The 13,170-nt window shown below is 36.8% G+C and overlaps 3 protein-coding genes across 6 annotated transcripts in view; 2 read left to right on the top strand and 1 right to left on the bottom strand.

Moving 5' to 3' along the window:
• Positions 1-906, bottom strand: part of Pex1 (peroxisomal biogenesis factor 1) — a 42,202-nt gene extending 41,296 nt beyond the window's left edge. The window contains exons 1-2 of one of the 3 annotated variants that reach the window (XM_090168950.1): positions 744-906; positions 165-271 (exon numbers count right to left, since the gene is read on the bottom strand). In XM_090168950.1, coding sequence (XP_090025076.1) covers positions 165-254 — 90 coding nt within the window. In that variant the 5' untranslated portion in view covers positions 255-271; positions 744-906. Of the gene's footprint in view, positions 1-164; positions 504-550; positions 691-743 lie in introns of those variants that run through there. The other 2 variants (XM_090168952.1, XM_090168951.1) reach the window with 2 other exon arrangements.
• On the top strand, positions 422-6,630 carry LOC149954176 (uncharacterized). Its single transcript, XM_090168953.1, has 5 exons — positions 422-704; positions 1,798-1,947; positions 2,010-2,196; positions 2,629-2,718; positions 5,854-6,630. The coding sequence occupies exons 1-5, from the start codon at positions 611-613 to the stop codon at positions 6,326-6,328; spliced, it is 996 nt and encodes a 331-aa protein (XP_090025079.1). The 5' UTR covers positions 422-610; the 3' UTR covers positions 6,329-6,630.
• A 5,110-nt stretch (positions 6,631-11,740) lies between these two features.
• Positions 11,741-13,119, top strand: LOC149954177 (uncharacterized). Of its 2 annotated transcripts, XM_090168955.1 has the most exons (4): positions 11,741-11,761; positions 11,833-12,599; positions 12,669-12,801; positions 12,874-13,119. In XM_090168955.1, the coding sequence occupies exons 2-4, from the start codon at positions 11,851-11,853 to the stop codon at positions 13,027-13,029; spliced, it is 1,038 nt and encodes a 345-aa protein (XP_090025081.1). In that variant the 5' UTR covers positions 11,741-11,761; positions 11,833-11,850; the 3' UTR covers positions 13,030-13,119. The 2 variants fall into 2 exon arrangements, with proteins under 2 accessions (XP_090025081.1, XP_090025080.1); XM_090168954.1 differs by having other exon boundaries at positions 11,743-11,761; positions 12,669-13,119.
• The last annotated feature ends 51 nt before the right edge of the window (positions 13,120-13,170 follow it).

The raw sequence follows: 13,170 nt of genomic DNA on the forward strand, positions 1-13,170 counted from the left end.
TATCTATACACATAGTGACGTCATCACAGAAAGAGAGAGAATTAATTGAAAATGACGACTGTGTTTGTTAACAGTTCTCGGTAAAACGATTTTGCATGTGAAAAATAGGAAATACTTAGAAGTACAATATTATAAACTTATGGTAATATATAAGAACTATTTACTTCTCCATTAATTATCCAGTCTCGAGGTATTTTTACGAAACAATTTTTATCGCCGATGAATTTAACCGTGGCTCCTTTTGTAAATTGCATTTTAAAATCTCCAAACTCTAAAGAAACGCGTAAAAAAATTTGAATAACGCTCTTGGCGTCAAATATTTTATTCTACGAAAGTAAATCTGAGCCGTTTCCAGGAATAATAACTCTGTAATTCAGCGGAGTTCTCGGAGAAAGACGGGCTAGATAAAACCGTGGGTAAACGCCCTCCGAATACCTCTACCAAGCGTTTTTATGACGTCACAATCTAAGAGGAAGAAAGCGGGTAGTCTCTGGCTAGCAGCTGCTGCTATAGTAGAAAACCTCAGTCTATCGTCCCTAGTTTTGCCTACCCTCCCCGTCGCTGGCTCGCGCGCCCGTATCCCGCCGTCTACAATAAAGCCGCTTCTAAAATGGCGACTGTGACGGTAGCTCTGAAAGATGACGCCGAAGGAGAATGGTATTCATTTCTGCTCAGTCCCGAAGAGGAAAGTCGTCTCTCTCAAGGTTATTATTTTATTTCTAATTAAATTATCATAAACTCACCGAATTGGTGCCCTTTTTGGAAGCTTAAACGCGTTTAACTTTAAAGGCTCGAAAACAGCGTTTTTAGGCTAGCGTAAAGAGCTCCGCGGTTTATCGCCCGTTGTCTAGAAAATGGCGTTCAACCTCCCTCAGTCTCAGCGGTTTTTCGCTGGACGAATCTGCGGGAAATTTTTCGAAGAACGAGTAAGCTTATCTCTTTTTCTAGAGAACCAATTTTGAGATAGTCTCGCGTAGATCTATTATTTATCAAAAATACAACGTATCTTACATAATTTGTTTATATTTTAATATTTAAACAAATTTGATTAAAATATCAAAAATACAGCGTATCAAACAAAGCTTTGATAAAATACGGTTGATTCCGCGGTAAATACTCTTAAATTTTTAACATAAAAATGTTAACTATTGGTAGTACACGCATTTTGCGTATTTAAAGAAATTTGTAATGAAAATTTGGGCAAATCCCGAGGGGTCGTACGTTCTCAAAATCCGAAAACGAAATCCCGAATTCTAGACTTCTAGTCAAAATCCGAAATCCTGTACACTTTTTTCCGAATTTTCGACCCCTCGGCAAATCATCTGCATCTCCTAGTACAGTGGCGTAGGTTAGGGAAATTCTGGACGTGATAGCCTATAAATTGATCTGGTTAAATTTTTGTAGAGTTGTTAATTTTCCGGAAAAATAAAAATTGAAACATTAATGACTTTTTAAGGGTTTTTAATGTTTTTAACTTTTTATCGATATAAAATATCTAATATCAGTAAACATACTACAAAACATTTATAGTATTACATTGTTAATCAGTTTAAACTAGTCTAGAGGTTTAGTTTTACTGTTAGATTCGAAAACGTAAGGCGAAAATGGCGCTTTATTTAGATTTGCAAATAATATATTAGACAAATCATAGAATGAAAACTTTTTATATTTTTTTCGGAATATTTTCCGGAAAAAATGCCTCGGTCATTTTTCGTAAACTTTTCCGACTTACAACTCTACATTTTTGTAACCCGTCTTTGTGCTGTCTAAAATTGCAATGTGCTCTGTAATTGACAGATCCCGACTTTGCGTCGCTTCTTCTGAATAGCGTCAAGAAAAACAAAAATGTGTCCACCACAACTACTGATCCCATTATCACTACCGTGTCCAGTTTGTCGTCCCAAGCGTCCACGTCCCAGGACATGGACATCATATCCGAAGTTCAAGGTTCGTGGTGGTACTTAACCACGCATTTCCCTCAAGTTCAGAAATTAATTCCCTTTTCGCAGAAGATGGAGACGAGAAATTTACGTGGAACTACCAATCCGTCCTGACCTTAATGTCTCTCTTCAAACAGTACAAGGACAAGTTTGAAAGTCCAGAGACAAAGAAAAAGAATGTCTGGAAAGAGATCTCCAAAAAGATGCAAGATCAAGGATGCATTATCACCCCAGAACAATGCGACAAAAAGTGGCGGTGTGTTTTTGCAAACCAAGAATATATGTTGAGATGATCCGCGGGCACCATGGTCTAGTTTATCCATGGACTAACCAAATTTCCTCTGGATATAGTCCTTATGTTTGGATAGTCCATAGTTTATCCCTCTTCATGAGAGGGGGAAGGAAAAATGTCATCCACGTGTGTTTTAGTCATGTTAGGACGTGTTGCAAAAGCCCTAGCCCATAGAATTTAACGTGTGCGATTCTAGCAAAGCAGACTTTTGCAACGGGCCAACACGTAACCTTTAAAGAACCAATGTTATTGATTGGTTTTTAGGGGGCGGAGCATAGTGGCAGACCATGAGGTGGATTACAAAAAGCCCTAAAAATCGTCTCAATGTAGTCATTGTTCCTAAGAATAAACAATTACTTTCTTTAATTGACTTTTAATTTGTCTGTCTGTGATTAGAAACTTGAGGTGCACATACAAAAGCGTTCTTGTGAAACAAAGCAAAAATACTGGTGGCCACAAAAAGAAATGGGAATTCTTTAACGAAATGTAAGTTGTAGAAGGAGTTCATCAATATCGGAGTATTCAACTGCCGTTTGTCCCTACACGACCCTTCGTCTACGCTCTAACTGATTCAAATTGTTGCTTACGAAACGCCATCAGGTGCAATTACCGTCCAAACCGTAATGCTTTTCAGCTTTTTACACACAATCGCTAAGGGATTTGTGTGTACTATTATCACCTGATATGTAGCCGCTTCCTCCAGTGTTGGGGGCGTAACTCCTCAACCGTTTGTAGTAAATTGGTAAATGATACATCAATCGACAGAAAATATCAAATCCTCGTTACCATTATTAATAAGTTTGAAATCGAACTTCTAAGGCTTCGATTTCAAACTTCAAGTTGGTAATTTGGCATTACCCCCCTTTATAGTAGATTTTTTGGCGATTTTCGACTAAATCTACATAATTTTTTTAATTTAAGACCGACTTGATTTAAATTTATATTTTTTGTTAGTGCCGATCATTTCCGAACTGTGTTTACTGTTAGATTATGAAATTTAATTTAAAATGAGATTTCTGGCCAATTCGCGGGACCCCACAACCCGCGTACCATATTTGAATTTTGTACCAATTCAAGATTTAGAATATTCAGAATTCAAGCGCCATCTGTCTCCAAATATTTGAGCTTTGACCTTGGAAACCTCTACGAACTGTGTCCATTGTCTTCTACTTTGGATACTTTCGGCGTGTTTTTTAGGACACCGCACGTTTATTGGACAGATTGTTCACTCAAAGAATATAAAGCCCCAGGAATGGAAGGATTGATATTATTGGCCGCGTGTTTTGGTTGCAATAGAAGTAACCGGAAACGGTTAACCCGGCCTCTCTTTAAAAACGAGAGGCGCAAAAGTTCCACTAGACGGAGCTACACCTTCCATTCCTGGGGCTCAGTGTTGCCAATGTGTGGGATAAATCCCACATTGTGGGATTTTTAACGATTTTTTGGGCTATGTGGGATAAAGGGATTTTTAAGCGAAAGTCATTGATTTTGTGGGATTTTTGACCTTAAATGTTTTATTATTGTTTTTGAAAACCCACTTATTTTTCTACGCTGACAGCCGCCCCTTAGGCTAGTGCTAGCCTAAACATAAACATAGCTAGACACAATGTATTCGAAATCGTCGAATATTAACTGACTATTAGCTTTTTGGGAATCAAATTGAATAAAAAAAATTGTAATTTCTAAAAGTATTTTCAATTTAATTTTTTTCCCGCGCCACGGGTGTCCCAACCCTATCCCCAAGTATCCCCCCGTTGGCGTGGCCGTAACACATATCTCGCACCTGATTAATCAAATGGACGAGCGGACTGAATTGTCCCACCCGTTACAATCGCTCATAACGAGCTTCTAAAAAAAAAAAAATGTTATGATATTTTGGCTATTGCTATACAAATTTTATCTAGGAGTTTACTTTTAATAGCGCAAATTTTCTTGTACAGGGTATTTTTAATGATGATTGATTTTTCACGAGTTAATTATGATCATTGTTAATGAACTAGGTTGTTGAGAAAGTGCTTACTAGTAAAAAGTACTTTTAGGTTTTGATCAAGTGATTGTACAGGGATTTTGAAATATTGTTCCTAATGAACAGGGTGATTGATAAAGCGTTGTAAATAATTTTTTATGGTAAGTTACTCTTCGGTTAAGAATTAGTGTCCTGGTTATATTAAAGGACAGGATGATTCAGTTAGATTGAGTGGTTGATGTTTTGGTGAAATTTACACTTAGGTTCTTATAGTGCGCTTATTAATTTAATATACAGGGTGATTGAAATATTTTTCTTAAAGGAGAGGGTAATTAATAAAGCGTGGCTATGGATTTTTCTTGGAGTTACAATCACTCTTTGGTTGTTAATGATGAGTGGGTTAGTTATGTTTAACTTCAGGGTGATTGAGATATGGTTTTTAATATACAGGGTGGTTGAGAAAACGGGCATTTTTGACCAAATTCCTCTTTTGTTATTATACATGGTTTGTACACGACCTGGAAAAGTCAAGGAATTTGAAAATGCTTCCCAAAAGTCAGGGAATTAAAAAATGGTTCCAAAAAGTCAGGGAATTTGAAAATAGCTCCAAAAAAATTAGGCATTTAAATTTTTTAAAGATATATTAAAAATACATAAAATATTTTATAAGATTTTACCTCAAAACATTTATTTTACAAAAATGGTCAGGGAAAACCTGTAAATGTTAGGGAAATAAATTACGGAAATTAAGTTTATTAGTTAATGTACAAGATGATTGAAAATCTGTTCAAATTTAAATTTAATATTCAAACTATATTTAATGCGTCGGGGGAATTGTGTGTACTTAAATTTAAGTCTGTCACATCTTGTTAAATTTTGTCATGGAGAAAAGGTTAGCAATAGTGGTGTAAAACAGTTAAACGCACTCTCGCCAGCTGAAGTTTCTCACATAGGTAGCTTTTAGTTCTTTGATGAAAAAGAGATGGCGATGGAGTCTATCGCGACTCATGCTACGAGCTATTCCAATCTCACTTCAATCTTTATTGTGAAAGTCGAACCTTAGAGTAAAAGTATATGTGGGAAGGAATGAACTATATGCCTCGAAGAGTTAGAAATCAGTCACTCCAGGGGGCTGAAAATCCTCTCTCCGGTACCTTCGGCTGTACAGCATAGCTAGAGAAACGTCCGCTTCCCCCATTGCCGCCACTATCTAATGGCAAAAATTGAAAGAAAAGAAGTAGTCCCGAACTCGACGCTAACACCAATTTTGAGCTTGCGAGAGTGCGTTTAAGGCATCACCATAATGTCAGCTGGGGAAGTGGGGGGGGTTTACAAAAAAGGGTATTTTTTCGCGCGTCCGGACGCAAGTTGGGGAATTATAATAACTTTTATGTCATCAAACCAAAAGAAAACGCGATTTCGACATCCTTCTTTGGCATCTCGCCGCCATCAGAAGTGACGCGTTATAATAGTTTTGCAATGCGACTCCCTACTTTTTCTCCCCACAAGACTTTTTTCATTTCCCCCCCAAATTTACATGTATTTAAATATTCGGTAGACGCGTATGATCCGTATCCCAAAGACGTCATTCAAAGTTGAATACTCCTACCTCAAAGAACTTGTGATTTAATTATAGATCGCCATTATTTTTCTAGGCACGATATTTGTCAGGAAGATCCCAACCAAGAACACACTAATCCTCTAACAGGGACACCGTTGAATGTGGGCTTCAAGAGTACACCGGCTCCAACTCCTTTGCCCATCTACCAACTAGTGCAGAGCACTCCCGGTACCTCCATCCTGAAAAGGACATTGCAGGACATTCAATCTTCAATTAACGTCATTAGTCCCAAGAAGAAGAAAACTGCTTACATCACCGGAGTCAATGGCTCCGAAGCGAGTGAAGTGGTTGTCCTCTCGGAACCTCATCCGATCCCAGCCATTGAACCACATTGGATCGCCAGTTTCAAACAAGAAATTAGACGCGAAAATGAAAGAAACATTGCGGAATTGAAAGCCATGCACAATGATAATCTTAAAGTTTTGAAGGACAGGAACGATATATTAAGGACATTAGTGTCTCTTCTGGATCCCGCTAACAACAATAATAACAAATCAGAAGATACGTAGAACATCAAAAAATGTTACGTTCATAAATCATCATTATTATTTAATATTTTATTTTACTTATTGATTTCAAAACACGTTGAAATCAAACTTCTTTGTTGTTTCGTTTTCGAGGTAACCGGATTAGTTAAACCTTTTACTGTTTGTGTTCTTTTGACAGTAAAAGTTCTATCGTCAACAAGAGTTAGTGACAAGCGTGAAATAGTGTGATTCAACAACATTCGTGTATATTACAGAGTATAAGATAAATAATCTACAATCACATTTGTGCCATGGACCGCTGGGACCAATAAAAAATATACCTAAGACAATTTTCAATTTTGTTATTACGTGAACGAATACCTTATGTAGCTATATGGCGCTGTGACCACACCTCTTATATTTTAGGGAGCCAATGGGGGTACCAATCTGATTGGATTGATTTTAGGGGGTTGGAACTTATTATTTGAGCAAGAGTTATTAACTTATTTATTATACAGAGTGACCACACCTATATTTCAAATTTCCTCTAATGGCGTTTTTCATTGGTATGCTATAATAGAGTGCTAGCAGTTGATGCGTTTTTAAAAGTTAGTGACGTCACAGCCGTAGCTTCCATAATGATTGTCATGAAAACTCGCGTTTTTTCTCAATAGACGTTTAACATTGGTGACGTCGCAGGGTTTCAAGCTGCTGGCACTCTATACTACTTTGAACTTCCGCTTAGATCAAGTCACTTTTACGCGTGGCCGTGACGTCATTCCTTACTCCTTAGTGTTTTGTTGCATAGAGTGTTCTCATCTGATACGATTTTGAAAACTTGGAACGTCACAGCTGTAGTGTTAATAGTGGCCGCCATGACAGTTACCGTTTTTTATCAATAGGCAAATTACAATGGTTACGTCGCAGGGTTTCAGACGACAACACTCTAAAGGAGCCCATTTTCTTCCGGTTGCGTTCCGGCTTTCTATTGGCTGATCGAGAAAGGAAAATAATTTCAGTTTCAACTCATTGGCTGATTAAAATTCTTATTTCTTTCTCATTTTCGCGGGATGTTGATTAGACTATTTACATTAATTTAAATTAATTTTATTAGATATTATTATTTATAAGTAATGGTTTTCGTGAAATTTTTAATATGTGTTGTAGAAATCTAAACAGAAAACACAGTTATCAAATCTTAAAGCTTAGGCCTTGGCGTTTGACGCAAAAATTATAACATTCAAAAATAATATTTTTAATGCGCCATGTAGATAATCAAACATCTGCTCGTCTAGGTAAAGTTTGCGTTGTCAACGCGCGTATTAGAAAGCAAAACGAGATTTTAGAAAGTAGGTTGTAATTCGGAACGATATTAATACTTTTCGCGAATTTGGTCATCAGTGAATTATAAATATAACTTTAAATAAATTTCAAGGTTTATTTAAAAGCTAGTTTCATAACTTTTCATCCATTGGTTCGTTCAGAATTATTCTTTAAAGTAGACGAAAATTTTAAGGCGGTGAATCTTTCCCAGTCTCAAGCCTCGGTTTAATCTACTGCGTATTTTGAAACGGAAAAACCTGTTTCTATCGTTAAATCTTGGATTAATAATATGACATTTTTAATACGAAACAAATAACGAAATACGTGGAATTTTTGGCGTTAAATAAGCTTAGAACGTATTTCGTTATTTGTTTCTTATTACAAGGAGCGTTCGCCATCATTTAACCAAGATATAACGATAGTAATCGGGTTTTTCCGTTTCAAAATACGCAGTAGATTAAACCGAGGCTTAAGACTGGGCAAGATTCAGCGCCTTAAAATGTTCGGCTACTTTAAAGATACATTCTGGACGAACCAATGGATGAAAGTTATGAAACAAAATTCGTGAAAAGTATTAATATCGTTCCGAATTACAACCTACTTTCTAAAATATCATTTTTTATTCTAATACGCGTGTTGACAACACAAACTTTACCTAGACGAGCAGATGTTCGGTTATCTACATGATGCGGGAAAAATATTATTTTTGAATGTTGTAAAGCGATAGACGATTTTATATTACATTTAAGTTCATATAAACGGGAAAAATTGTCAGTGGAATATTTATCATATCATTTGGTAGGTTAATTAACGTTTGATTATCGCCAACTTTACATTAATTTCAATGGGGTGGGGGAAAACTTTTAACCAAGTTACGCGCGAGCGCGCCTCTAGAGGCAGCGCAGATGGCGTTAGTGTCGTTTTAGCCAGGAATCTAATCGGTACCTTGTCAGCCATTCGATTAAGCGTTCTAGTTTGTTATCCGATTTCTATGGGTTCGCTTTGAAAATATTTAAGACTAGGCCTGACATAAGCCTAACTTTTAAAATAGCAGGCAATGTCAATGGCAGTTTTAGGAGAAGCAGTGACTGAAGGTCCTTAGTATTAACCTTTGTATTTAAAGGTTATTTCACATTTAAAGTAAGTAATATTATATTTATTATTAAGTTTGTAGAAACTTGGATAAACGAAAACCTTATTATATCCCAGAAAAAATTACAGTAACGAATGACACTTATGACGAATTGACGGCAGTCATTTCATTAAACAGCAACAATCATACTGATAATTGTCTTATTTTTCAAAACTTTACCTTCTATTTAATAATATGGTTTTTGTCTTAGAAGCTTAGCCAAGATAAATGTCTCGCACTCTGCTTAAATTCAACATTCCACTGTTAAACAACATAAGAGATAGTACTCAACGAAGACCGATATTTACAATGTTAAATAGTGTTTTTAAAAAAACGGATATTGCAGTAATTTTAGTCCTGAGTTGTTGTTCCACTAGGCTCACTGAGTGACTGAACTTCCTGAAGTCACTTTTACTCTAGGAGCAACAAACACAACACCTCACACAAGGAGAACGCAACCCGTCAAAAGCCGTGGGTTTTCTTGTGTACGTTTTTCATTGGCTAGACGCTTTAGCGCCTGCTGCCGTCGGAAGGGGAAAATTCAGAAATTGGCTTCCCCCCCCACCCGTAAAACGTTCGGCGTAAAGGCTCGTGACGCTCGTCCAATAAAATTCGTACGCAACCCTTCCTTAGCGTGTTTAAAGGCTAGCTGCGTTCTCCTTGCGTTTGTTGTTCCTAGCTTTTACCAAATCACCAATTTGAAAGCCGTTTGTTAACATTTCAAAATGCCCCAAGGTTTAAGGAAACCCAAACTTTTACCTGTACAACGACACATTACCGTCCACCGCAAATCGTTTTCTACATGTGGAAATGAAACATCGAGGAGCCATAACAACAAACAACAAACAACGCAATAGTTACCCAAAACGTTTACATATAGAGTTCTAGCAGTTTATGCGTTTTTAAAAGTTAGTTACGTCACAGCCGTAGCTTCCGTAGTGGTTGTCATGAAAACTCGCGTTTTTTCTCAATAGACGTTTAACATTGGTGACGTCGCAGGGTTTCAAGCTGCTGGCACTCTATAAGAGAAAAATCCTTACGAGTAAAGAAACAGTGTACCATGTTTAAAAACTACATTAAACTCGATCACGGCCCCGTGCACCCGCTCACGTGAGCGCGTGCAGGGCGCCGTGACTCGATTGACGTGGGCCAATCAAATGCGGGTTCTTAAGGTGACGTAATATAAAATCAAATTATTATTTTCAGTAACTCAAACTAGATGGCAACGAGTCGTTACCGTAGTCACTCTTTGAATCGTGATTGGCTGATAATGACGAAACCTCCGAAAATGTAGTGGGCCCATTTTGTATTTATACGGAATCATTCTATGTTATAAGATTTCTATACACCAAAAACTTTTAAAACTTTATTCCGACCCCCCCCCCGCGTCTTATTTGAACGAACCATTGAGAGATAGACGTCGCCTGGTCGCCACCAGTGTTGGAAATAAGGCGGTGGCGTCCATAGATATAAGAAATGTATATAAAGGTCTAGATAAATTTCGGGGCGTCTAAGCCTAACATAAAATACGGAGTTGACACCTAGCAGACAACGAGGAAGGCACGTGACCAAGAGCGCGAGCTCTCTTAGCATTTTAGTACTAAGTGCTTGACCTTTCCGCAGGCCGTAGTCTTTAGACTCCATCTGTTGGTGACCTTTAGTATCATTTTTAAGCAGGAGACAATGGCTCTCGCGACGATAGCACGAGCTTTCTTACCGATAGATAGCGCTTTATAAGGATAGCCTGCAGAAATTACGCGTTTCTGCTAGCTGTCACCTCCGTATTCACTCCCTTTGAAATATTTTATCTAGACCTTTATATACGTTTCTTATATCTATGGTGGCGTCGGTCAAAGACCAGTTTATTTTGGGCAATGACCAGTAAATTAAATGGAATCTGGGGGGTTCACTGGTTATAATGACCAGTTTATTTTTAATAAGAAGTATATCAAAGCTCTTTGGTTTGTGATTAATAAATATCTTTATAGTTCCTAATCGATATTAACAATTCACTTTCAAAAGTAAAATAAAAGAGGGAGGGAAATAAGTGGGGGTAGAAAAGAGTGGTCATGACCACTAAATTATTTTTTAAGTAGGGGGTATGGTGGTCATATTGACCAGTACTTTTTAAAAGCTTATTTCCAACACTGGTCGCCACGGGTAGAATGATATAGTTTTCTCGTCATTTAGGAGCAGACGGCAGTATTCTTATTTTTTAAAAACTTGTTTCACGAAATACTGAAAACCGACGTTTTGATTGGACCTCTAGATTAGTATTACCAACTCAATGGTAAAGTTACGTAGTTTTTGATTTCAGGCGACGTAGTCTAGATTATCTTTGATTAGGCTCACGTTCAAGTGTTGCCAGATTACTAAGTAGTCCATACCATAGAAATCGGAATTCTTAATCGGCGGGTGCGGCAAAATTTCAAAATTCATTCTAGTTAGTTATTCCGATTTTTATGGTCGATACTGGCTACACCCACTCCCCATAAAGAAACGACACGCGAGAACAGTTATCTGCATGTTTTTCAACAAACACTTTAAATTAAAAGTAATTAATACTATTTTATATTGGTACCATAATTTCTATTGTTGTACTATAATTTTATACCCTTTGTACAATAATTCGGGCAGAAAAATCTGGCAAAGCTGATAGGGGCGCAATTTTTTGCCTGGCCACTGGGCAGCCAAAACGCTTTGCGACGGTCCGGGGCGGGGCTAAGCGTATGCCTACGAACGAGAAAGCTATGAAACTCAGTTAATCATAAATCGTAATTCATTTATCCTTAGACAAATAAAATATATTTTTTAAAGAATCTTTTATTTGTCTAAGGGTAAATGAATCCCACCCTTTATGAAGGCTTCAATAAAACCTTATGACCTTTTTCGACTTATTTTCAGGATCTAACAACAACGCTGCCATTGCCTGTAAACCTGTCACGTGGACTAAAACTGTATTATTTTCGCGCGCTAAATCTGACAGAAGAAATAAAGATAGTTTGTCAACTTTATTTAAGGTACTTCAAAGGTTTGTTTTAATTTTATTTCCTCTAACTTTTTTAAATTGTATTTCCTAGAATTTTCCTAGGTATTTTTCTAGATAAATATGGCACACCTTGAAGCTTTGAGCAATCTCGTCGATTTTGTAAACAAACAATTATCTGATTGCTGCGAATTGTTTAATTCCTTTGAATCATTATCCGAAGCTGATCCGGACAAGAATTTCTTGAATAAAGAAGAGGCAGTTTCTCTAATTGAAGAATTTAACACTCATCTTGTTGATATTGGCTGTTGTATAGAGAAACAAAATTTAGAGTATGATGCGAGAGTTCAGACATTAAATAAGCTAGCTTCAAAACTTGACGAAGAAGCTGAAAACCTAAAAAAGAATGTTACGAATTTAGAAGAAAAGCTAAAACCTTTTGGGTTGAAAGTTGATCAACCGGAAATGTCAAATCTGCTTATTACTGAAGAGACTAAAGTCATATTGAAAGATATTAAAATTGACGATTCAACAAAAATTATTGACTATGTAAAATTGGAAAATTTAAATTTAAAATCAACCACCGACAAACCAGCTTCTAGTGCTACTATATTTCGTGACCAACTTACACCAGAATCACCTAAGTGTTCAACAAATGTAGAGGAAACCACTAGAATAATGCTCAATTTGGGTTTTGGTAAAAATATGGGAAGTCTCAAATCCCATATTATGAAGTCTGCCGTAAGAAATACAACTCCCAATAGTCCAGAACCCTGCAGCTCTTACTTTACTCCCCAAAACCAGAAAAATAACTTATATAACAATGATGAGACTCCTGAAACACCCGAGTTAACAATGGCTTACAATTTTGGGTGAGGTTTTCTTATTTTAATAGTGTTAGGAGTCTTAGGACCATCAATTTAAATAATTTGTGCTTTCAGATATACTCAACAGTATATTTCAGCACCCCATCAAAGTGAAGCTAAATTTGCTGTTCCTATACCACTGGGAACCACGTTAAAAACCATCGAAGATTCCCAAGTTAAATCTGTCAGCCAACAACCTGCTGAACTGGTAAATAGAGTTATGCGTTATCCCGATACTCCAGAATCACCACAAATAACAACAAATTTTGTGGAGACAAAGAAATATTTGCTTTTACCAAAGAGTAATGTTGCACCAACTTCTAATATTAAGAGTGATACCCCTCAAAATAGCAAAGAGAAGGACATATTTGGGAGGAATGATGAAACCCCAAAAACGCCTGAGCTCACATCCAAATATCATCGTTTTAATTATTGATTTGCATTTTTTTACATATTTAAAAAATATTTCATTGAGTGTTTTGTAGTTTTATTAAAGAAAATAAATTTTATATGGTTTTTTATGAAATGGCAGCCCTGTTTGACTTTTCAGCATTAGTGTGGCGCGCTCTATTACGTT

This window comes from Leiobunum rupestre, chromosome 3, assembly GCF_980474605.1.
Source record: "Leiobunum rupestre chromosome 3, qqLeiRupe1.1.hap1, whole genome shotgun sequence".
Lineage (NCBI taxonomy): Eukaryota > Metazoa > Arthropoda > Arachnida > Opiliones > Sclerosomatidae > Leiobunum > Leiobunum rupestre.

Coding starts and splice junctions, on each gene's coding strand:
- LOC149954176 (XM_090168953.1), top strand. CDS start 611: ATGGCGACTGTGACGGTAGCTCTGAAAGATGACGCCGAAGGAGAATGG. Junction 705..1,797: donor GGAAAGTCGTCTCTCTCAAG/GTTATTATTTTA, acceptor TGTAATTGACAG/ATCCCGACTTTGCGTCGCTT. Junction 1,948..2,009: donor CATCATATCCGAAGTTCAAG/GTTCGTGGTGGT, acceptor CCCTTTTCGCAG/AAGATGGAGACGAGAAATTT.
- LOC149954177 (XM_090168954.1), top strand. CDS start 11,851: ATGGCACACCTTGAAGCTTTGAGCAATCTCGTCGATTTTGTAAACAAA. Junction 12,600..12,668: donor ACAATGGCTTACAATTTTGG/GTGAGGTTTTCT, acceptor TTGTGCTTTCAG/ATATACTCAACAGTATATTT.